The sequence below is a fragment of the Amblyraja radiata genome, chromosome 28 (assembly GCF_010909765.2).
Source record: "Amblyraja radiata isolate CabotCenter1 chromosome 28, sAmbRad1.1.pri, whole genome shotgun sequence".
NCBI lineage: Eukaryota > Metazoa > Chordata > Chondrichthyes > Rajiformes > Rajidae > Amblyraja > Amblyraja radiata.
In genome coordinates, this window is record NC_045983.1 from 30,053,266 (window position 1) to 30,080,103 (window position 26,838).

General features: G+C 38.1%; 2 protein-coding genes across 4 annotated transcripts in view; both read right to left on the minus strand.

The window, feature by feature from the left end:
* Positions 1-22,199, minus strand: part of tpst1 (tyrosylprotein sulfotransferase 1) — a 42,075-nt gene extending 19,876 nt beyond the window's left edge. For 2 of the 3 annotated variants that reach the window (XM_033046198.1, XM_033046199.1), the window contains exons 1-3: positions 21,309-22,199; positions 14,374-14,572; positions 2,102-2,152 (exon numbers count right to left, since the gene is read on the minus strand). In XM_033046198.1, coding sequence (XP_032902089.1) covers positions 2,102-2,152; positions 14,374-14,572; positions 21,309-22,162 — 1,104 coding nt within the window. In that variant the 5' untranslated portion in view covers positions 22,163-22,199. Of the gene's footprint in view, positions 1-2,101; positions 2,153-10,515; positions 10,596-14,373; positions 14,573-21,308 lie in introns of all 3 variants that reach the window. The other variant, XR_004416118.1, reaches the window with a different exon arrangement.
* LOC116989057 (CGRP receptor component) overlaps positions 22,172-26,838 on the minus strand; it is a 68,476-nt gene continuing 63,809 nt past the window's right edge. The window contains exon 7 of the mRNA XM_033046201.1: positions 22,172-22,267. The gene's annotated coding sequence lies outside the window, so the exon portion shown is untranslated. The remainder of the gene's footprint in view (positions 22,268-26,838) is intronic.

The window sequence follows — 26,838 nt, forward strand, 5'->3', positions numbered from 1 at the left end:
AGGGCCAGGTTATTTATCTGAAAACATGTTTGAATGCCACCAAGGTAGGTGGTGAATTTTAACTCAAGCTATTAAAAAAGACAAAATTAAAATCATATGTTAATAGTGGTAACATTGAAATGCTAGACTGTCATGAAGCCAATCAAGAGAAAATTTCAAGTTTAAAGGAGAATTAGGGAACAACAAAAAAACATCAGAACCATCCACACCATCATTGGTACCAACTATCGAGAGAAGTCATTTGAGCATGAAATCATTTGAACATTGCCTCAAGAATTCAATGGCCTAGTCTAGGTAATCACAAAGCAGGGAAGAGCTGGAAATACTCTTAAATGGCTCACCTCTGGATCCCATAGAGGCTTTACAACATCTACAAGCCAATAATCAAAACATGATGAAATTCTATTGAAATCCATGAGAAAAATACTGCACGTGCTGCAAACATGAAATAAAAACAAAATATTAGAAATACTCTGCAAGTCAAGCAACATTTGTGGAGAAAGCAACAGAGCTGATAATAGGTCATCAACCTGACAATGTTAACTTTGTTTTTCTCTCCAGAGACGTTCTTGACCATTGCATTCAAATTGGCTCCTCAAATATTTCCTTTGGTGCTTACAAATTTAGATGTCTAGTTTAGATTGAAAATTCAAATTTATGTTGATATTGGTTTTATGGTTGGGGAATATTTTCATTCCAATTTGATATTGCCATTGCTACTCTTTGCCTCACACTTTATTTATAACTGAAGGTTATTCATGTTTACATCCAGATTATACCTCTCGTCCAATTTTCTCAGCCTCATTAAACTTTCCAAGGACTAAATACTTGAAATTCCACTTTAATAAAGCCAAGTTCAAATGTTACTTTACCTGCAATATATGGAAAGCAACCTAATTAAGGTAAGTAATTAAAAACTTATTCCAAGCTATTTATCAACTCTACTATTGAATCGTTCACAATGCATCCTAAGGTGATTTTAAAATGTGATAGTGTGCAGGTTTTCCATTCGTATTATGTACATTCTTTTTTTTTAATTGAAAAAATATAATTTAAAGACTAGTTATACTAAACTATCAGTACCAGCATTTATTAATGTGAATTGAAGTTGTATACAAGTTCACCACTGATTTTCCAGCAACTGGTGATCTGGCACCTCTTTAATCTGGACAAAATAATGAGAGCAACTTTAAATCCCACCCTGAAGTCCCCCGATGTCCATCCTCATAGACCAGCTTTACGAGCTTTTGTTTGATATTCATCTCCCTAAGAAAATCAAGGAAAAGTTCTTTCATACTAATCTAGACTCTTTTACCCAACCCTTGACTTATTAAAGTACTTTTCCGATGTGTTTTTTTTTTGATGTAGCTTACTGTTACGGGCCTGTCCCACTTGGCAATATTTTAGGCAACTGCCCACGACTGTCATAGTCGTAGCAAGTCACCGAAAAACCGGCAACAACCTACGTCATCCTGGCGACAGCACCTACGTCAAGAGAAGTCAAGCTACGCTCATTGACGTCAAACCCACTGTCGCCAAAAAATGTTCAACATGTTGAAAATTTAGCGGCGACCAGAAAGACGCTGCGACTTTTTGCGTGACTGAGGAGACTACTCCCGGCAACCACCGGAGAACATGTGGTGACAAACTAGTCGACTGTAGTTGCCTAAAAAAATTGCCTAAGTGGGACAGGCCCGTTACTCCCAACTTGTAGATTTCCTGTCAGTGTAATAATAACTGTTTTATCCACCAAGTTTATTTGATGTCAACTTTTATTAATTTCCCACAATTTATTTGATTATATTGTCTTCACAACTTCCAGGTTGTGCCCTTATTTTTACATGCATTTTTTTTTACATCCCCAGGTATCCACTTGGTTACCTAAAAGTTCTGTGAATATTACTCTCCAAGCAAGACATTTTGATATTTTACCAACACGACAAATGAGGCCAAACTAAAGCTTGCAAATTGAACAATTTTCCCAATCAATTATATTCCCAGATACTCTGCAACAAATTTTAATGTAAATAACAGCACAAGTTTGCAGGCATTTCACATTTAACCAACTTAATAAAACCCAAGTAGACATTATGAAACCTACCTCCGGATGTTCTTGAAGAAATTCTGGTAGCTGAAAGAAACCTCTTACGACCTGGGGGAAAAAAAAAGAAATGATTTCCTTTAAACATACACTAAGTTTCTGTGGATAAAATACATCAAAACAAAATATGGTATTCTAGTTCTATCAAATAGTGTCAGGTTTTTTTTTGCTCCGAGTGGAGGAGTGGTGGGTTAAAAAAATAAAATAAATAAAAAATAAAAAATAAAGAAAAAAATAAAGCAGAAAGTCATGTTATATAATTAAATACAATAAAAATAAATGAAATGACAATAAGAATATATTCAATACAAAATTCAGATAGCCTCCATGAAAATACATCTTCAACAATATCAAACCCAATCATAAAATGACAAAGCTATTGAATGCAACAGATTTTGATTAAATCAATCTCAAGCAAATACATTAAAACATATTTAATTGACACCAGGAACTGCAGATGCTGGTTTATAAAAAAAATTAGCACTGGAGATAGACACAAAAAGCTGAAGCAACTCAGCGGGACAGGCAGCATCTGGAAAGAAGGAATGGGTGACATTTCGGGTCGAGACCCTTCTTCACCTTCACCCTTCCAACACTTAGCGCTAGAGTAACTCAGTGGGTCAGGCAGCATCTCTGGAGGACATGGATTAAGTGATGTTTTGGGTCCCGACATAGAAGGGTCCTGGCCCGAATTATCACCAGAGATGCTACCCGACCCAATGAGTTACTCCAGAGCTTTATGCTTTTTGTAAAGCATATTTAGTTCAGCCTTCCAAAATACTTTGATCACATCAGGTAAATAACAATAAAGTGGTTATCTAGGGATAAAGGAAAAGGACAAGGAAACAACCATTCAACCCAGTGTCAGCATTGCTAACTCCCAGTCCATCTGTACTTACCCACCTTTGCTCTACATCCCTTTGTACTCTACATTTGGAAAATAAGGCAAGTAGATTACTGCTCACCTGCAAATCATTGAATGCACAACACTATGGAATATGTTTGAGAAAAAAGTTTCTAATTATGTGATCATAAAAAGATTTTGTTTATATGCGAGATGCAGCATGTAAACAGGCTCTTTGGCCCACTGAGCATGCAAACCATTGATCAAAAGTTCACACTAGTTCTGTGTTATTGCACTTTCTCATCCACTTCCTACACACTTGCAGGCACCGAGAGAAAACCCTCAGTCACAGGGAGAACGTACAAACTCCACACAGACAGAACCAAAGGTCACGAACAAACTCCAGTCTCTGGTGCTGTGAGGCAGGAGGTCTACCAGTGTCGCCACTGTGCCACGCTGATTTAAAAACCAGAACTTAAAGGAATTACTGTTAAAAGATACCCATTGTGATTTATTACATGACAGGTGTGTAAGAAGGAACTGCAGATGCTGGTTTAAACTGAAGATAGACACAAAAAGCTGGAGAAACTCAGCGGGACAGGCAGCATCTCTGGAGAGAAGGGTCTCGACCCGAAACGTCACTCTTTCCTTCTCTCCAGAGATGCTGCCTGTCCCGCTGAGTTACTCCAGCTTTTTGTGTCTATTACACGACAGGTGTACACTTAAATTTTAATTTTTTTAATTCATTTATCTTTGGCTATACTCTACAATAAAAATGGTGGGGAAATGGATCATTGCAAAGAGCTGATGCAGGGATATTGACAGGTAAATTATATTATTCTTTTACCAAGAAAGCCTGATGATTAACCAAGCTAACAATGCCTGAAAACAAATCTCCACTTCACATCTAAAACTGGTTGAGCCTTTGCATAGACCGTTTATTAAACTAAACACTTAAACAAAAGAGAAGTTTAATGTATTGTAATATGTATTCTACTTAATAAAAAGCATCATAAACTCCACAAACAAAGGAAAACATATTGCAAGAACAAACTAAGGATTACCACAACAAAATATTACCAACATGAGGCAATAAAAACTGAATTATGACATTTAAGAAAAAAAGCTCCAAGAAATAGATGAAGTTTTTTTGAATATTTATTGAATTAAAATTAGCGTTAATTTGTTTAAAATGGAGCAGTACAAGAGACTGAATTAATTACACTATTTTATTTAAAAAATTCAAATTCTTTTTTGAACGAAAATATGATAAAGACATTGCAGGTACCTACTCCACCTACAAACTCTAGTTATTAAATATATTTGTGCTGGGTGATAAATGCACAATATTTGTTTTTAAAGTTCATTTTTTTCCTGGAAATGAAATTTAACATTCAATAGTCTCAAGCAGTATCACAAGGAAAGAATTGCAACTTCAACGTACAGGTCACTCATTTTTAAGTATTTGGTCTACTGTTACCACTTTTATCTTATTGCAAACAGCTGAAACATTACAAAATTGTTTAGAAATATGTTCTATTGTCAACAAGATAAATATTGAATAAAAGTTGGTCTTTTCAATTTGTGGGAAGTGGACATCTTTGGCTTTGAGAAGCAGGTTGATTATGGTCTTCTTGAACCACTGCTGACCACGTTTGCTTACTGTACTTTTAGGCATGGTATTCAGGAATTTTGATCCAGTAATAATTAAGGAACAACAATATTTCCAAAATGACGTATACCTTAAAATACAATTTACAGGTGGCGAGGCTTACCTACTTAATGTTAAGGAATTAAAGTTTGTACGTTTTTGGTGAGTAAAAGCATTTTAATAAAGCTAATGACTTTCCATCATATGATACTTTACTGATGATTGAAAGTGGATCAGTGGAGTGCTGTGGCTAGATTGGATTTGTCTTGTTTTGTGGACAGAGTATTCCCAAACGTATTACTAGGGAGAGGTCAGTATTATAGTTGCACCATATCAGCTTGACTGGATAGATGGCTGGTTTTGGACGAATTCATTGCTAATGCAAGGATGTCAACTGTTTCCATTGTCTTAGTTGTATCCAGTTGTCAGCCTTTTCTTGATATAGTTTGGAGCAAATTGTATTGGAAGTATGGGTTCCAAAGTGATGAAGTTCCTCCAGAGGAGGCCAAGCTGGATCAGTTCTGGGTCTAGATTGGTGCAAATCCTCCAACCTCACATTCTTTACTCACTTGCTCGACCATTATTGAGGATGGGTATGGTTAGAAAATGTCCCTTTCCAGCTTTGATCTGATCTGTTAATTGTGGTACTGCTTAAGTGTACACCTCAGTAGACGGTGGTGGTGGATGGTGGTGGTGCTGCTTGATACTGGCTAAAAGGTAACTTAAGGCCACATCAGTTAATTGAGTGGCTCGCTTCTGACACAGAGCTTTCTCTATTTAGATATAATCTCTACATATTAGCAAATCTCTGGATCATTACTTGTCAGGTTGTCTTGCTAGCTAGTTTTTGTTAACTTAGAACACCATCAAACATTCCAGCAACTAGAACTGGCAAGTGATGATAGACTCTCGTTGAACAAATTCTTATGGAATTGCTGAATCTGGACAAATTCAATTTTCCTGAAGGTTATTGAGGATTAAAAGCATTTCAATAACACTGCTGGCAACACTTTTGATCAACCATCACTTTGCTGATGAATTAAAGTAAATGAATGGAATAGTAATTTACCAGATTAGATTTGTCTTGCTTCTTATGGACAGGACACTCTTAAACACCCTGTTCTAATAACTATTCTCGGCCAAGACTGGGAAATTAAATGTGTACTCAGTAAAGTCAGCCATATATTGTGTTTAACAGTTGGGCTTTGGGAATTCTAGTCCAAACTCTAACCCATAAAAATGTGCTAAGTTCTTGTAAGTACTTGGACAGACAATTTGGTTTATTATTTTTCTTCAGAATAATCTTTTGAGTAATTTTTCAAAATATTAAATTGCTCACAACAATGGGTTAGTATTCAATAAGTTGTCATTGCCAAAACAAATTGTAGGAAGCAGACTTGAGCTTCTTCTATGTACTTTGATATTTTACCCTCAAGAAGACAATTAATCATCCCTATCATATAGCCCGCATATTTTTGTTAGGGAAATAGATTTGCAGGAAATTATAGTTAGCTATTTGCTACTCCCTTCAACAAAAATTGGAATCGAATTGGCATTTCATGGAGGGTTTCAGTTAGGAAGGGATGAGGCCACAGTATGATGCAAAAGCTAGGATAGGAATTTAAAAATCAAAGCTATCGCCAAACTGGAAGCCAATACAAGTCCACGGGCATAGGGCGATGGATGTCTTGGGCATTAAGTTGGAAAATGGAGTGATGTTTTGGATTACCTCAAATGTACAGAAGGTAGAATGATGAAAACCAGATGGTAGTGGGATAACAAAAGCTGGATGGGCGTTGTGCAACAGATTGCACTCTCTTTAACATTTGGAAGATGTGGTGCCGAAAATAGCAGACACCATTCCAAATCTGACTGAAAGTCTCGAAATGCAGTCCAATATGTTGTCAGCCTTACAGATAACAGCTCACTCTTTAAGATTCTTTGTTCAAATGACCTTTCTTTATATCCAAATGACTGCTGACAAGTTACTTAAATGAATGGAATATCATCACTGGAAAACAATCCAGAGTGGAAACATAAACAGATTTTAACCCATATACATCAGCAACTAAAGGAGAATATCAGTGTTCCAACCTGTGGTTTTAATAATAGTTTTTAAAGTTGAGACCTAGAAATGAAATTGTGATCTGATGACTCAGCACATATTATATTTAACAGCAATCTTTGAGGAGCTCAAATCCAAGATCCAATCCTGTTGAATGGTTCTTCATTTGTCCCAGGTGCATTTGATGAATACAAGTCAGCGAATTCAAGGTTTAGTAATCACTTTCAGCTTTCAATTTAAACCGACTGCATTCTGGAAGATTGTCTCCAAATGAATTTCAACTTTGAAAATGCTGTACTAAATAGCTGGAGTCTCATCTTCAATCAACGGTCTAATCATAACAATGAGGATCAACCAAGAAATTTAGTAATATTAAAACATGTAGCAAGAATTTACACTAAAACAGACTGCCCATGCATCTGTATGCAACCCTATCATGGAATGCGAATAAATGCAGATTATGTTTTAAAATAAATTATTAAAATCAGTCAGTCATCAGATGAGAACGCACATAACATAACCACAATTTTTACCATGTTAAATTTCAAGCAGCAGCAGGCACCCGGCTAAGCTAAAATTATGAAGCGATTCCTCATTAAGCACAATGAACCTATTAACTTTCATGCAGTGAACTCTACTAAATCTATAAACTCTAATATTGTCCTGACATGATGCATAATAACACAGAAAGCGTAAATACTGAAATAGCACCATTAGGTCTAACTGGTGCAGACTGATCTGCTTCACAGGTTTATCCCACTTTTCGTCTACTCCACTCCATGCAACCAATCAAGTAGCTTGCTAATGAACTTTACCAATGCTTACAGATAAGTTTATTTCATGAAATAAAATTAATTTGGAAATTCCCAGCAATCTCATCCCACAGATCCTGAGAATGACTTTATTAGAATTTACTGGCTGTTAGGTTTGAATTAATGCAGTCCAATATTCATTCAGCCTCACAGCCAGCAGCATATGGTATTTGCTGTGGTACTATTAAAACTTGTGTGCATATGCAGTGTTTAACATGGTGAACTATCATACCCAATCAAAACCTGGTCAAAAGGGAGTTTTAAGCTGCTTTTTCAGCTAATTTTAAACCTGGCTGTAACAGATTGGATACTATCGATTTTAGAGGTAAAGCGCCGGATAAGGCCTTTGGCCCACCGAATCTGCACCGACCAGAGATCACCCCGTACCCTAACACTATCCTACACAACAGGAGCAATATACAATTTTTTTTACTGAAGCCAATTAACCACAATCCTGTACATCTTTGATGTATGGGAGGAAACCGGAACACGCAGAGAAATCCCACAAACTCTGAACAGACAGCACCCATAGTCAAGGCAGCAGTTCCAATACAGGGGAATGATCATTTTGGAAAGGAAACCTTCGGTCTGGAAAATTTAGCAATAAAGCTCCTAATTCTTAAACTGTTCAATGCTTGGTATATATTAAAATAAGCCAAATTAAAATGACAAATATCTACAACAATTAAATATTTCTCACTACGCCTCAAATTCCAGGGATGAGAGTTTCCAAACTACTATTAGTTAAATTTCAAACTGGCTTGTTTTAGCATATGTTTTTTTTGGTTATTTGATTTATGAAGAGAATAAGTGTACTTTGTGAAATATTGGCTAGCATTTCCTGGAATGAGTTAATGTGAGAACCACATTTGTAACAAATCACAAGGGATCATTCATCTTGTATCATCATAAATGGAAGAGAAGTGTCTCAGAAAACAATTTTCAAAGCTTTACAGCACAAGGTGCAGAATATGATTTTTGTTTATATCTATCAAAGCTTGCAGATTCTGAGAAAAGATACAAGAAAAGCATTTACTTTTAAGTTGGAGTCCAGGGCTTGTATGGGCTGTCAAAAGCACGAGGCCAAGACTTGCTGATGCTCTGCCACTGACTCAAAATGGAAGCTAACGATATAGCTCTATTTTGCTTGTATTACCTTGATTTTGGCTGGGGAAAAGGTCCCATGGATGCCACTTTTCCTGGCGTAGCATCCAAAGACATTGATTACAAGATTATGGGTATTTGGGAATGAAAAAAAGCAATTTTTTTTTCCTTACCAAAATCTTTTCAACATTTATTTTTAACCATTGTATGTGTTTTTACTTAAATATTTGGTAATTAAATCTAATTACAGTTCAATTTTAATCATTTTTAAGTACTCTGAATGTCAAGCATGAAAAACATTAAACATACAGCTTAGAATGCTGATTGAGCTGATGCTTTACTGTTCAGACGCTTCAAAATAGGTCCTTCACAACTGGTTCTGGCAAGATGTACTGTCACATTGGAGCGAGATTGCAGGTAAGCCACAAGAATGTGTTTCGGAAATAGAAAACATTGTCTCAGTAATATCTTGCCCACTAAATGTACATCCGTCAATGTGATTCCACCAGTTACATCTTCCCATCCTCTCCCCTTTCCACAGAGATTTCCCTCTCTGTAAATCCTTGGCTCGCTTATTCCTTCCTACCCAACCCATTTCCCTCCTGGGCATTTCCCCTTAATGCAACACCTCCTCTCGCCTCCATTCAGGGATCCCAACAACCCTGCTAGGTGCAACAAAGTTTTACTGGCATCTCTTCCAACCTCATCTCTGGCGTTTGGTGCTCCCGTTGTGGCATCCTCTAAAACAGTAAGACAAAGCACAGACTAGATGACCATTTCACCAAACATTTACCCTCTGTTAACCACGACCAGCTGGAGCTCCCAGTTGCAGGCCATTTTAACTCTCCTTCCATTGCCACAATGAGGCCATGTGTAAATTGGACGAACAACACCTCATATTTCTCCTGGGTAGCCTAAACCCCATATGGCATGAATATTGATTTCTCCAATTTCAGGTAAAGCTCCTGGCCCCTCGTTCTTATCCACCATCTTGACCACTTCCCCCCCCCCCCCACCCACCCAACCCCCCCCCCACCCAACCCCCCCCCCCCGCCCTACCCAATGTGCACACACCTTTCTCCCTCTACCCGTTACCCCAGGTGCTTCCCCCACCCCCTCCTTCCACTTATCTCCCACCCTCTCTACTCAGAATTTCTCATTTTCCTTTTATCACTCCTCAACACCCTCCCACCTCAAACCAACCCCCATCCCTTTCTATCCACTGTCCTCTCGCTTTACATTTCACTCCTTCGCTTCCTTCCTTATCCGGCATCCTTATATCTCCATTTCACCTCTAGCCTTTGTTATTGTTTCTACCCACTTGCCAATCACCCCTCACTTATACCCACCCATCATTTTCTAGTTTTTGCTTCACTGCTTTATTTTACCTTTCTTCACCACCTTTTTCCCCTCTACTCTATCAGTCTGAAGAAGAGTCCTGATTAGATACATCATTTAACCATTTCTCTCCATGGATGGTGCCTCGCCTGCCAAGCTTCCCTAGGACTTTATCATCTTTTTTGAAGTTGTACAATGTAGTTATCATAAGAATTGTACACTACAAAGAGTAATATTTCAGAGGCTGATCCTCATCCAAATTCTCAGCTAGAATTCAACTTTGAGCACGACAGGTATTTTACCTCCATCTACCATTCACTCCCAAAGCAGGTATGTCTGAAAGCAAGTAATCAGAAAGACTGTCCAACATTAATGCATAGCACTTACCAGAATCATTTTGCAATCCTTTTAAAGGACTAAGTAATAAACATTACTGCAATAACAGGAAATATAGTAGCCAAAATCAAGTTTTCACAAACACCCACATTTAATGACGGGACACCGACACAGAATTGTTGTCAGTAGTGAAGCAACAGCACTTCCAATCTCTGCAACAGTATACATTCCTGACAAGGACCTTGCAATCTCTGTGGTACTTACTGACAATGTGCCAATTCTGGCATCCACTAGTTTTGATGTCATCAAGCTGGCTGAACAGCCAGTCATATTAGAGATGTTTCCTACAGTAAAGCAATAAGCATTTTGACTCCATGGTGCTAAAGAGACAAGCAAATGCAGATTAAACTAGAAAATGAAGACATAATAATTACGCAAGTACTTTAAAATCTCATGTTTTTTAGGGTGAGGTAGTTTGCCAATTAAAATCCCACAGATTGCAAGTAACTAGTTGCAAGCTCTTCATGATATTTCAGTAGGGAAAGTTTATAAGACTAAATCCATATATAGCGGGTGACTTTGCCTCAATTTCTCTGGAGGGACCCAAAAATAACATACATGAAGCTACATTAGGTTACCAACAGAATTTCCTCAATTCTATGTTCATTTTCAAAAAGAATGAAGATGCTATCAGTTACACAGGCACAGGTATTTTTTGTAATTGCATTTGCTGCAAAATCCAGGTTAATGCATTTCGGTGATGTAGACTGATGAATTAAAACATTGGACAGGACAGCGCAGCAAATTCCCCTTCTCCTTGAAATACTGTCTCATGATCATTCATATCAACCCTGGGACAGAAATGGTCTTAGTTTAGTCTTTGAACAAATGCTGCACAGCTCTGGCTCTTCCAAAATACATTTGGACAGATGTGGATAGAGAGGTATGTGGGCCAAATGGGACCAACTCAGAATGCCAGCTTGGTAGGCATGGACAAGGTGGGCTGACGAGCCCGTTTCCATGCAGTACAGTTCAATGTCTCAATGATACCTGGAATACTATAGCACTCCCTTATTTTTAAATGGCATTCCAGCATCAACGTGCAAATGATACAAGGATTTTAACTGAACATCTTCTAACTTGTGAGGCAAGAATGCGAGTAACTGAGCCAAAGCTGATATAAGCAACAAAGCCAATGGAAACATTAAAATAGGCAATATTGGAAATACACAGGGGGTCAGGCAGTATTTGCGCAGGCAGAAAGTTAGTTAAGGCTTATTCACTTTAACTGTTAATGCGGTGTTTTCTGTACATGTTTTAGATTTCCAATATTTGCAGTATTGCGTTTTTCCAGGTGAAATAATATCAGCCTATTTCCTCTCCCATCCTAAAATGTTTCTACTTTACAAATCCAAGGAAACACCCAAAATACAATGTTCATTCCACCCTCAGATGAACAGCAGGATTCCCCTGTTGAGATTACATATTTTTTCAAATCACTGGTAGCTTAAAAATTTCCAACTGCATTTTCAGGTTGAAATAGCATTACTTGGCTGTATAAATAAACTATCACCAAGTCAAACGAAGAGTCCAACACAGATCCCTGGGGACTAACATTGGTTATTCTGACATTCAAAAAGTTTTGCTCATCCCTGTCCACCTCATAAACATTAATTAATCAAAATGTGCATTTTCACTTTCGATAAATACAAACGTAAAGCAAAGAGATTACAAACAGGTTGTAGTTTCTAGTTGTACTCTTGCAATCCCCATGCAAACTTCGGAACCTTCGAGGACCAAGTTTTGACTAAATTCTCCCCGGCTTCTGAACTTGACTAGTTAACAAATTACTAATCCTGATTTAATTGAAAAGAACTCAACAAATAAAATTCCAAGTCTTGAGCATTTTCAGTGACTTTATTTTTTTTCAAAAATTGCACAATACAAAAAAAATGACATTACAGTCTGATTTCATACAATGAACTAAAATTATTGTGGTCTATATTTTTTAATTATGTAGCAATCTTTTCCCAGACGTTTACACCAGTACATGAAAGAGCTGTATATACACATTTAAATGGGCAATACAAAATGTTTAAATACACGAGGGAACAGTACATACGAAGAACCCTAGAACATTTTCCTTACTGAATTTCGTGGGTAAATACAGCAGTTTACCACCATTTGTTTCATAGAAAGCTCCAAATGCTAAAGTCTTCCATTGGTCCTGGGGAGCAACTTTCTTAAAAATGTTCAAGGATGAATTAATTAAAAAATGAACGCATAATTTCTATTTTTGTTGCAATTGAAGAAGAGTTTCAAATAAGTTGGAATCATGACGGCAAACAGATTAGAACAGATTTATGCAACTTTGATATTCAGCATTGATGTTTCATATTAGTGGTAAGTCACGTTGACTTATTTATAAGATTGAACAAGGCAATGGAAGAAACTATGGATATGGTTACCACATGAGTAGCAATCTTTTAAATAATTGCATGTTATCCAAGACATTTTATTGCATTGTTGTAAAAATGGTTTTAATACAAAGCTGCATTTTCTCTGGTCCATAAAATGATCCCAATTTCAATAAAACTCAAGTCTGTTTCATCTTTAGAGGTGGTTAAAACAAGGCAGCATGAATTATTTAGAGGGGAAGTTCTCATTTTCTACTTCGTAGTTAGCTGACAATCCAATATTCCTAAAAGCATTAACCACATGTAGCAAAGGTGATTCAACTTTGCAGAACAATTCACTACTTTTGGCAAGGTTGCTTAAAGCTTAATGTGCAATATATTTTCTGAATAATATTTTTATTTCACATTCCTATTTTAAAAACTGCAGCAAGTTTGCTTTTTAAAAAAAAAGTGCAGTTAAAAAGAGAAAATAAACAATTCCTTGCAGACAGCGATCGGATTAAAAGTGCAGGAAATCCCAGCTTTCCAATAGCAAAGTGATGCTCAATTTTTAATCAAACAAATCATACATTTATAAACACACAAAAAACTCCATTTAATTATTCCTCTTAATTTCAACACTGTCATAATAATTACATTTGTCATCAATTTAAATGCAATTTAGTTTTACAGAAGTAATTAAAAACTTCCAAAAGGGCCAGACTGGCCTTCCTATTTGTAAGATGTTTTTCAGTGACGTTGAAAACATGCATGTCAAAACAAGTTTTTTTAGATTAATATAAAAATGACGGATGTAATTTTAGAACACATTTAAAATAATTTTCATACTTTAATTTGAAATCTGATGAACTACAAATTCATTTTAAACTAAACTGTAATAACTTTAATTTGAAATCTGATGAACTACAAATTCATTTTAAACTAAGCTGTAATAATTCTGAAATTTAACATGATACATGGGCTGACTCACTTTGTGCCCATCTCATTAACGAACTTAAACTATTAACCAATGTAAATGGAAATATTTTAAAAGTGGTCACATTCCAGAAGAATAAGTTCAAGTTCACTGGAATGTAACCTTGTCATCTATTCCGGTACGTAGTTTCCCAAGATTATGTTCAACTAATAAGTGTATTCTCTCTAGAAGATTAATATTTCCTTCATGTGTTTAACTGGAATATTTACTTATAAATGCTTGATAACCATTTGTTTCAAATTGAGCTAAAGAATTACAAACTCAAGTCAATATTAATCTGTACAGCTCAAATTATAACATTTTTCTGGACACAAGAAACAGATTTGAATCCATGGTTTTATCTTAATATTTGTTTATTTTTAAGATGAACAAAATTTGCTATAAAAAGGACAACATTTTCATTTGTCAAATCAGAGTGGAGTTTAAGGAGTTCGGTTATACAAAATTATTAGGAATAAAATGATTTGCTTAGATTTCTTTGGTTTTATATACACCTAAACAAAATTAAGACATTGCATCTATTCCCTTAAGCCAACTGTTCATTAAGTAATTCAGAAGATGCCAAATTACAAAGATACTGAAGATGCAACAGATGCATACAAAGAAATGACAAAACTCAGACTCCACAGATCAAGAAATAATTAAATATTATCAACTACTTTATCAGGAACAATCACAATCTCGGTTATTTGAGAAGGATGCCCCAGATATTTAAACTCTTACACCTACCCTTTTAGTGTTTTCAATAACTGCTGGATCTGGTTTTCCATAATTTGGTGGGTTTGCATATGGATCATATCCAAGCTTTGCTAACATTGGGGCAATCACTGGCATTTCGCGAACTACTTCATGCGGAATTTTCCCCACCCATTTTGTTAAGGCTTCAATATTGACAGGTTTGATGACTTGATCTGTAGATCGTTCAACCCTGTAACATTAAAAACATTGTAAAGTTTAGCTTTTGGATCATAGATGATTGTAAATATAGAACCATACATACAATAATACTTTTTTCACCCATTATTGATTTCAGGAATCATTAAATCCTTGGTACACAAAATTGCTGGGGAAACTCAGCGGGTGCAGCAGCATCTATGGAGCGAAGGAATTAGGCGACGTTTCGGGCCGAAACCCTTCTTCAGACGGGTTTGTCTGAAGAAGGGTTTTGGCCCGAAACGTCGCCTATTTCCTTCGCTCCATAGATGCTGCTGCACCCGCTGAGTTTCCCCAGCAATTTTGTGTACCTTCGATATTCCAGCATCTGCAGTTCCTTTTTGAACAATATTAAATCCTTTACTCATTGAAAAACATTGATCACTGTTAAAACACAAAGTATATGTGCTATACCATCAGGTTCAGCGCCCAACCAAGAAAAATAAGCCCAATGCCAAAGTAGTATCTAAACTATACACACTTATTATACTTTCGGACAAAAACTAATTTAACATATTCAGTAATAAGCTATCTCTACATGTTAACAAACCCATAAGCTAAATGTTTAATCAAGAATCTCAATCCCAATGCCACATGAGAATCTAGCATTTGATAAGGTCCCACATAGGAGATTAGTGGGCAAAATTAGGGCACATGGTATTGGGGGTAGAGTGCTGACCTAGAAAATTGGTCGGCAGACAGGAAACAAAGAGTAGGGATTAACGGGTCCCTTTCAGAATGGCAGGCAGTGACTAGTGGGGTACCGCAAGGCTCGATGCTGAGACCGCAGCTATTACAATATACATCAATCATTTAGATGAAGGGATTCAAAGTAACATTAGCAAATTTGCAGATGACACAAAGCTGGTTGGCAGTGTGAACTGTGAGGAGGATGCTATGAGAATGCAGGGTGACTGGGACAGGTTGGGTGAGTGGGCAGATGCATGGCAGATGCAGCTTAATGTGGATAAATGTGAGGTTATCCACTTTGGTAGTAATATGCTTGTACTGTATTATCCTGTATAATAACCTGTTTCAAGAGAGTTAGATTTTGTTCTTGGAGCGAAGGGAATCAAGAGATATGGGGAAAAAAAAGCAGGAACGGGGTACAGAAGGGCCAACTCCTGCACCGATTGTCTATTAAAATACTTTTACACAGTTAAACCATGGACAACAAAAACTAGCACGTAGATGTGTGGGATAGAACTGCAGAATCTGGTTTACACTGAAGATAGACACAAAATACTGGAGTATCCCAGCGGGTCAGGCAGCATCTCTAGAGAAAAGGAATAGGTGACGTCTCGGGTCTGAAGAAGGGTCTCAATGTGAAACGTCACCTATTCTTTTTCTCCAGAGATGCTGCCTGACCTGCTGAGTTACTCCAGCATTTTGTGTCTATTTTAGGAATGTAGATGTTAGTATATCATTGGGGTTATTAGGTGGGCACCTCCCTTCACTGATGTTTTATTGAGTTAGGCCCACAACACCTCTGGAAGGTTCAACAGTTAGTTCTAGCGTCCCAAAACCACCCCGCTCAATACTTAGTCCTTAAAACTGACATTTTCATTAGAACAAGGTAAAATTAGTTGATTTCTACTTGTTCAGTGGAACACCATCTTAGTTTAAATACTAAAAGCAGCTGCAAAAACAAACAAAACTAAATGGATGGCCAACAGCAGAGTTCTACAAACTTTGACAATGAAGCTTAACATGTAATTATGAACCAATTTACAAATATAAATGGAATTTCTGCATATGCCGTACATGTTAATGATAGTTACAGGTCAAATTATAAAAAATGGTCACTTCATAATCAGAGCTTTAACCAGCAGGTGGCACAGTTGCACATTCACGGCCCGCATTCTGCTCCACTTCAAGCTACTTCCTTCTTTTCACAAACTAAATTTGGTTTTGGCTAGAGGTGGTTGATGTTGCAATGAAAAAAGGATATTTTAAAAATAAATTGCAACCACTGAATGGTTTAAGCAACATTAATAAGATTATAGAAAACAGGAGGAAAAGCACAAGTGACATGACATCAGCGTTGGGCATGGAAATTCATTTGAAGTTGAGACTTTGGCTTCGCCACCTGTAATTTGCATAACTATCAAAACACTATTTTACAAGCACTGTGTTTCAGCTTTGGCATAGGTCAAATATCAGCTCCTGGTCCGGCCTTTGAAATCCAACATTTTGTTTGGTTCTCTGCTCCCTCATTTCTTACACTCCCTCTCTTCAATTTCATTACTTGCTTTGCCTAGCTCTGTGGGTCTTCATACGTTATCTTCAAAGAAACATCCACATTACATATTCAAACTGGTTTTCCTGTTCGCAATTCTGGTGGCAGACGTTGCCTTTTTCTATGGCTTTGATACTGGTTACCAAACTCCAATTAATACTGTAGAACAAATACAGACAGCACATGGCTTCAGGTCAGATTTTAATTCCAGCATATGCAACTTCATGACACAATATTCATCTTCCTCTTTAAGATGATAACCTAGTTGTACCATAAGGAATCATTTTATATCTGTGAGCCTAACAATATGGGGAAAAAAGGTTGTGGCCAATTCTATTCCTATTAACTGCCGTAGCATTAATCATTAAGAATACAATTTCTGATCTATGGGGATGTCAAAGGTTATGGGGAACAGGTGGGAAAAGGGCAAGGCACAATTACTTATTTCCTTGCTGAATGATAGAGCAGGTTTTTTGGGCTGCAAGATTTATTCGCTCTATGCTCTCATGTAGGTTCCCAACAAGTAACTGCACTTTGGTATAATGGTATTCTACGACCTAGTAACAAGGTAGGAGAATAATTGTTGTCTTAAATCGAGACTGAGGTTCCTGGATAGGACTAGGTTGTGCTCATCAGATACCCTCTCACTTTCCTGAACTAGTGTCCTGGTCCAACCCTTTCAAACACCATTACAGGAATTAGTCTGTTCAATCCGCACTGTTCTATCTCCATCACATTTGAGTAGGGACAAATGTAGGCAATATTCCAGATACAAGTACTTCAGGACCCCATAGCATTGGAACAAGAGATCTTGTTGAGGACGCACATCCGAAAATCCTCCTGGAATAAAGACCAACATACCATCGTAATTGCTTGATGAACTTGATGATCATCTCATATCTGGTCTCCAAAGGGTCACAAAGAATTCACAATTAATTTACCTCCTCGTAAATATTGCCCCATCTTCAAAATATTACCTGATCATTCTCATACATCTGTACACGAGTAGCAGACAAAATTACCTGCTTTATTTCCACATCAGAATGGTGTTTACATTTTGGAAGTAATTTACTGACCACAACATACGTGATTAACATTCTAAAAGAAATCCAAAAAAGTCTGATACAAATGCAAAACTTATTTTATTCCCTGTAAAATAATAATGAAACAGTTGCCAAGATATTTTATATTACTAGCCATGTTCTTGTTTTGCTTCGACATTTTGTTCCCGAACCCGGTGGTGTCTGAGGTAGCACATGCTTCCAAACCGAATAAAGTCAAAAAATATTTATAAGCATATAACAGGCAGTACAAGTACAGCTCAAAAAGGAGCATTCGCATTGAGCGGACTTCCAATTCTCCTATACTGTAAATCGTATTGGGAAGCTTTAAAAAAAACATCTGCCAAAGCCAGCAGCAAGGAAGCAAACTTTCACTGTAAGAGTGATACAGCTTCCAGCTTTTATACATGCAAATAAATCCAAAATTGCTGTCAGATCCTGGCCCACACATTGAGCAACTCCAGCCATTTCTGCAAGTCCTTACAGTATTGACTGTAGTTGCTCAAAGTGTGCACCAGGATCTGATAGGAATTTTGGCTTCAGTTGCATGCACAAAAGCTGGACGTTTTGCACCTGCACATATAAAGCACGTACAGTGCCCTCCATAATGTTTGGGACAAAGACCCATCATTTATTGATTTGCCTCTGTACTCCACAATTTGAGATTTGTAATAGAAAACATCATATGTGGTTAAAGTGCACGTTGTCAGATTTTATTAAAGGCCATTTTTATACATTTTGATTTCACCATGTAGAAATTACAGCTGTGTTTATACATAGTCTCCCCATTTCAAGGCACCATAATGTTGGGGACACATGGCTTCATAGATGTTTGTAATTGCTCAGATGTGTTTAATTGCTCAGGTGTGTTTAATTGTTTAATATAAGAGAGCTCTCAGCATCTAGTCTCTCCTCCAGTCTTTCCATCATCTTTGGAAACTGTCATTGCAGTCTATCAGCATGAGGACCAAAGTTGTGCCAATGAAAGTCAAATAAGCCATTATGAGTATGAGAAACACAAATACAACTGTTAAGAGACATCAGCCAAACTTTAGGCTTACCAAAATCAACTGTTTGGAACATCATTAAGAAGAAAGGTGAGCTTACTAATCGTAAAGGGACGGGCAGGCCAAGGAAGACCTCCGCAGCTGATCACAGAAGAATTCTCTCTACAATAAAGAAAAATCTCCAAACACCTGTCTGACAGATCAGAAACACTCTTCAGGAGTCGGGTGTGGATTTCAATGACCACTGTCCGCAGGAGACTTCATGAACAGAAATACAGAGGCTACACTGCAAGATGCGAACCACTGGTTAGCCACAAAAATAGGGTGGCCAGGTTACAGTTTGCCAAGAAGTACTTAAAAGAGCAACCACAGTTCTGGAAAAAGGTCTTGTGGACAGATGAGACGAAGATTAACTTATATCAGAGTGATGGCAAGAGCAAAGTATGGAGGAGAGAAGGAACTGCCCAAGATCCAAAACATACCACCTCATGAGAATGAAGTTCAGCAATGATTGAGTGGCGGAGTAGACTGGATGGGACGAATGGCCTAATTCTGCTCCTTTCACGTGACCTTATGGGTGACAAAATCTGATCCTTCAGTGCTCATCATATAAATCTGGGCTGTAAATTACATTTGAAATTGTTTGAAAATGAGTTGTATGCAAGTACATTACAGGATATACTGTGTAACCCCAAAACTTTTATTAGGAAAATGATGCATATATTGGTATTCCTGGGCAAGGGATAAGAGCCACAAAGGTAGCTCAGCTACTCCAGCTTGCTTTTGCATTTCAAAATAATTAATTATTTAGGATCCCTGCAAAACATCGACATTTCTGATTATGATCTGAAACGTCCCGACAAAACGTCCCCTGTCCATACCTTCCACCGGTGCTGCCTAACTGGCTTATCATTTATCAGCAGTTTACACTAGTTCTATACTGGGTAAGGTATAGTCTGAAGAAGGGTTCAGTCTGAAGAAGGGTTTCGGCCGGAAAAGGTGCCTATTTCCTTCGCTCCATAGATGCTGCTGCACCCGCTGAGTTTCTCCAGCATTTTTGTGTACACTCGTTCTATGTTATCCCACCATGGCATCCACTCCCGACACACTCTGGCCAATTTATGGAGATCAATTAACCTACAAAACCACACGTCATTGAAATGTTCGGAAGAAACCGGAGAACCCACAGGAAGACCACGTGGTCACAGGGGGAACATGCACACTGCATACAAACAGCACCAGAGGTCGGGATCAAACCTGGGTCCCTGGCACTGAGAGACTGCTGCTCGACCAGTTGTTCCACTATGCTGTGGGCATGGGGTTCTACCCATACTCATGATTCATTCAACATCCATAAATAATTCATCATGTGTCACTTAAGGGTGGAAGTTCAAACACATTTGAGAAGATTGACTTCACAAAGTTACTTAAAAGTTAAGCAGAATAATGCTGGGTTTGGACTATCCCAAGGTGTTAACGTTTTATAGGTAGGTAGACCATAATTCCATGGTCAGATCATTAACGCTATAAATTTCAATTGTTGAGATCCAAGCTTAAAGATGGAATGCAGAGAATAATACACAGAACAAACTTAACCAAATCAAGAGCTCTAGTGCCCAAAATATGACTATGTAAAGAAGGGGAACATCCAAATTGTCATAGTATGAATGAATACGTTTAGTCATATGAATAAGTAACAGCATTTTGCGTTCAGATCAGGTTGGGGGGGAGAGACCTCTGCCACAGGCACCATGTAATCCCGTGCTACCTGCTCCATGGTGGGATAGTCAGCGACTAAACCGTCTCCCCCACCTGGTTTGCCAGGTGAGGAGGGTGCTGTGGACCCCCAGCAGGACCAAAAACAAGACCTGTCAAAGGGCGGTTGAGCTTCTAGCGAGCCAACGGCCACCCACACTTCAGTAGAAGTTGTGATCACTGTCGTACATAGCATTGTAAGGAATGATGATAAAGCACACACACCAAAATCCTATACTTCCAGTGGCGGAAGTCCGCAGTAACTGGAGGACAGAGATGTGTGGTGCGTCCGTCACCGTTCCCGTTGGAAACCAGCGCCACTGCGCCGCTAATGTTTTCAACGATAATGAATGAATAATGATTTTGCGTCATAAAAATAAATGTGTATAGATATCCTGCAAAACTAAAATACATACAATTTGCAATAGGATTACAGACGTTCTGCTCAGTATTACTGCTCAGGATTACAGAAGTTCTGCTCAGTTGCACTTATGTGCAATGACAATAAAAAGATATTATTATTATTCTTATTTGTCCTACCCACAATAACTACATGGGGGCTCAAAGTCATGTATACTTTATTTACCATTAATGAAACAATACTAAAATAATACTTTATACAAATTACTTTTATAAGTATTTAAACATTTAAAGTAAATTTATACTTACTTAGAAAGTGAAACACCACCAACTTTTCCTATCATTTCTTCATGATGTAAAACTGCTGTATTCCAAGGTATGTCTAGGAACTTCAGAACATTTTTCATCCATGTAGTTGGATGCAAAACAAGTTGTTCATAATGTACTGGCAAACACTTATTAAACCCAGTTTCTAAACACTGGTTATACATGATCTCAATGGCACGGTTCCATTTGGTCAAGCAGTCTCTGTAACTGCTGAGATCAAATCCTGCTATGGTAACTTTCCGAGTAATCATAGAATGAACTGAAGCACGGCCATCTCTTATCATTAGAATAAATTTTGCATTGGGAAATATTTTACTTAAGTAAGTCAACGATTTAAGGGCAAACGGATCTTTATTGCACAAGTATTTAGCGGGTTCCCCATGTTTAACAATAATTTCTAGTAAAAAGGCTTGCATGGCTGAATCCAGCACCTCATCCGTAACACCAGCTTCATCCAGTCGCTGCTTCTCCCGGCCAGATTTGCTCCACATATGCTTCATCGCTAGAATTCTAGGAATAACTCTGGTCTCTTCGCCACAGCGAACATCAGGATGAGCATCGAGCATAGCCCTCATGAGTGTGGTGCCACTTCGCGGAACGCCTCCAATAAATATTAATGGCATGTCTTTGTTGTAAACAAATCTGTTCGAATTATTTTTTAATCCAGTTCCCGAAACATAATTTAGTGATCTTCCATTACTTAATACCTGTAGAAGTTTCCCGTTGTGATCTATTTTATGGTGGCATTCTAATGCATACCGGCCAAGATAAAACACTGTGAGTGAACTAATCACTAAACATGCTAAAAGCAAGTTGTGTTTTAATTTGCCTATCATTTTGAAGTATCGCAACTATAATTGACGTTGATCCAGATTTCCAAAATAGTCCACTTTAATTTTCTTTACATCAATTCCAAGGCACCAGAAATATAGCACGCACATCTGAAAGAAAAACAAAAATTGATGAATAATTTGAATTAAATTACATCTGTTCTGAAAACCAAGAAGAGATTTCATTACACAACTGAAACATTCCTTCTTAAACAGAGCAATGTATATCCTCAGTCTGAAGAAGGGTTTCGGCCCGAAACGTTGCCTATTTCCTTCGCTCCATAGGTGCTGCCGCACCCGCTGAGTTTCTCCAGCACTTTTGTCTACCTTCGATTTTCCAGCATTTGCAGTTCCTTCTTAAACATTTTGTCTACTCCACTGCAAAATCTCCTCAAGGTATGCCTACTTTGAAGAAGTTCTCCTTATGTATGTTGAAAATACTGTCAACTAAAACTAGTTTTATTTAATAGGAAAATATATAAGTAAAAATTTCATTTTTCTGCAGTAAACTCCTCTGAAAAGATGACTCGGGAATTTTGGGGTTATGAACTAGTTTTCTAAAATTTTAACACAGCATCTCCACAATAAATCACAAAATGGCAGGATTTTCTATGTATGGTTCTCATAATCCATGGTACAAATAAACATGAGTTAATTTTTGTGTTTTAGTCACACAAGGGAGGGATTAGTGAAAAAATGGATGCTTGACGGTTGGTGCAGATGGGCTAAAGGGACAGTTTCTATGACTAGATAGAAACTAGCATCCATACATTTCGCTCATTGCATCTGGCAGTCTATTTTGGACTCGGAGCTGTAGATCAATGATATGTGTTCCTATTTAGGCAAATATTGTGCAGAAGTGAAATAAGAAAATATTCCCAAATATAAACTCCTGATGTTTATGGTATCAACTCCAAAGTCACTAATTATATTCAATTCTGAGCATCTGAAGAAACATAAGTATTTGCACTTTTCAAAATGGGCTAGGATAATAAACGGAATGATCTTTATTATCGATCTTAATTATCTACTTTCAAATCCACAACCACAGCGTTACATAATGTTTTAAAATCATGTTTAGACTTGTCCTAGAATTTAGATATGCACTCGTTTTGTATATTTGTAATATACCCGAGCCATACAAATCAAAAAGGTTTAAATTTGATCTTCATAACAAACTACAGTGGTAGTTACTGGTTGTACTTATGCAACTGCACATACCGAGCTAAGGATGCAAGAGAAAAATAACATCTACATAAAGCAAATTATACAACATAAACTGGGATGACTGGTAATTAATCATGATAATGCAATTAATACCTCATTGGAGACCCTTGGACTATTTTCAATTGGACTTTACCTTGCACTAAACGTTATTCCCTTTATCCTATATCTGTACACTGTGGACGGCTTGATTGTAATCATGTATATTCCTTCTGCTGACAGGCTAGCACGCAACAAAAATGTTTTGCACTATACTTCGGTACACTTGACAATAAACTAAACTAAACATTATTATGCTCAAATCTCCAAGACATCAGGTTCAGTTTTTGTTGAGGATTCACTTGCAGAGCAACGTTGGTATTATTGCAGAGGATAAATTGTATGAATAGTTACATCAATATGTTGTTCAGTGCATCTATGATATGCCACCTCTGGCAGTGCCTAGTTTAAGCCGAAGAAATGCTTCAAGAGATATGAACGATTAATTTAAGATTAGGGATGACATTTAATGGAGGGATATGGATGTGATTATTGAGCTTCATCTTGGGTTCAAATTGGTCTCCATTACATGGAGATTGTGTGACTGGTATGTCATACCTTCAGAACAACTTATGTTAATAAATAATCCAATTGGCAGATGCTAGCCAAATTATGGACGACATATTCACTATCTGCCTTTTTACACAGGAACAATGGACATTGTGTTTAGTCCTCGGGTTAACTTGCAGCTGTGGTATTAGAACAGTAGTCATCTTCAAGTGAACAGGGAGAAACGAGTGTTTGTTCTTTATTTATTACAGTAAAACGGTTCAAAAATCCTTTTTAAAGTGGACTTCAATTTATTTCAAATCTACGTTAAAACAAGCAGATTGTACTAATATATTGGCAGCTATTCTATAAAGCAGACTTGCATGTACATGACACATTGTAAAACTAGACTGCTATTACAAGTTAGTGATCCCTCAAAATATTTTATAGCTTTTTAATGCAAATATATAATTCACTATGTGGTATAAAATAACACACCAAGTTCAAATATATTTTCCAATACTAAGGAAAATTCCATCCCTAGGCAAATAGCTGTGAAAGCAAACTACAGTGCCCTCCATAATGTTTGGGACAAAGACCCATCATTTATTTATTTGCCTCTGTACTGCACAATTTGAGATTTGTAATAGAAAAATAGTTAGAGTGCACATTTCATGTTTTATTAAAGGCTACTTTTACACATGTTGGTTTCACCATGTAGAAATTACAGCTGTGTTTATAATAATAATAATAATAAATTTTATTTATGGGCGCCTTTCAAGAGTCTCAAGGACACCTTACAAAAATTTAGCAGGTAGAGGAAAAACATGTAAGGGGAATGAAATAAATAGTAGAGACGACTAGTGCACAAAGTAAAGACAGAATTCAATACAAAACACAATATGATGCAATTAATGCACAGATGAAAAGGGAGGGGGACGTGGGGCTAAGGATAGGCAGAGGTGAAGAGATGGGTCTTGAGGCGGGACTGGAAGATGGTGAGGGACACGGAATTGTGGATCAGTTGGGGGAGGGAGTTCCAGAGCCTGGGAGCTGCCCTGGAGAAGGCTCTGTCCCCAAAATTGCGGAGGTTGGACTTGTGGATGGAGAGGAGACCGGCTGATGTGGATCTGAGGGACCGTGAGGGTTGGTAGGGGGAGAGGAGGTCAGTGAGATATGGGGGGGCCAGATGGTGGAGGGCTTTGTAGGTGAGGATCAGGATTTTGTAGTTGATCCGGTGGGAGATGGGAAGCCAGTGAAGTTGTTTGAGGACTGGAGTGATGTGATGCCAGGATTTGGTGTGGGTGATGAGTCAGGCGGCTGAGTTCTGGACCAGTTGGAGTCGGTTGATGTAGGTGGAGCTGATGCCAAGGAGAAGTGAGTTGCAGTAGTCCAGTCGGGAGGAGATGAAGGCATGGATGAGTCTTTCAGCAGCGGGAGGTGTGAGAGAGGGTCTGAGTTTGGTGATGTTGCGGAGATGGAAGAAGGAGGTTTTAATGACATGGCGGATGTGAGGCTCAAGGGAGAGGGTGGAATCAAAGATCACGCCAAGGTTGTGGGCCTGGGGAGATGGGGAGACAGTGGTGTCGTCGATTGTGAGAGTGGGGTTATTGATTTTGCTGAGTGTGGCTTTGGAGCCTATGAGGAGGAATTCTGTCTTATCGCAGTTGCGTTTGAGGAAATTATGTTGCATCCAGGTTTTTATAGCTGACAAACAGGAGTTGATATGGGAGAGGGGGGGGTTGTGGGGGGATATATATATATATTTTGTTTATAGGGACAGTGCATATTAATTAACATTTGCATGTAAATATGCGAGATTGTAGCCAATCAGTAGCTAATTTCCGACTCTAGTCCCGATTTGGTGCCGAGGTAGATCTGGGTGTCGTCAGCGTAACAGTGGAAGTCCAGGTTGAAGTGGCGGAGTATCTGACCAAGGGGGAGGATGTAGATGATGAAGAGGAGGGGGCGAGTACGGAGCCTTGGGGAACGCCTTGAGTGACTGTGGCTGTAGCAGAGGTGTGGTTGTGGAGAGAGATGAAGTGGGATCTGTTGGAAAGGTAGGAACGGAGCCAGCTGAGTGCAGAGCCTTCAATGTCGAGGTCTTTGAGTCTGGTGAGCAGGATGTTATGGTTCACTGTATCGAAGGCTGCGCTCAGATCGAGGAGGATGAGGATGTTGAGGGAACCAGTGTCAGCAGAGGTGAGGAGGTCGTTGAGGACTTTGAGGAGAGCAGTTTCTGTGCTATGGAGGGGGCGAAAGCCAGATTGGAGTACAGATTATACATAGTCCCCCCCATTTCAGGGCACCATAATGTTTGGGACACATTATCAGCTGCCTGAAATTGTTCAGGTGTGTTTAATTGCCTCCTTAATGCAGGTATAAGAGAGCTCTCAGCACCTAGTCATTCCTCCAGTCATTCCATCACCTTTGGAAACTTTTATTGTTGGTTATCAACATGAGGACCAAAGTTGTGCCAATGAAAGTCAAAGAAGCCATTATGAGACTGAGAAACAAGAATAAAACAGTTAGAGACATCAGCTAAACCTGCGGCTCCAAATCAACTGTTTGGAACATCATTAATAAAGAGAGCACTGGTGAGCTTACTAATCGCAAAGGGACTGGCAGGCCAAGGAAGACCTCTGCAGCTGATGACAGAATTCTCTCTATAATAAAGAAAAATCCCCAAACACCTGTCCGACAGATCAGAAACACTCCTCAGGAGTCAGGTGTGGATTTGTCAATGACCACTGTCCGCAGAAGACTACATGAACAGAAATACAAAGGCTACACTGCAAGATGCAATGCTGCAAAAATAGGATAGCCAGGTTACAGTTTGCCAAGAAGAACTTAAAAGAGCAACCATAGTTCTGGAAAAAGGTCTTGTGGACGGATGAGACGAAGATTAACTTATATCAGAGTGATGGTAA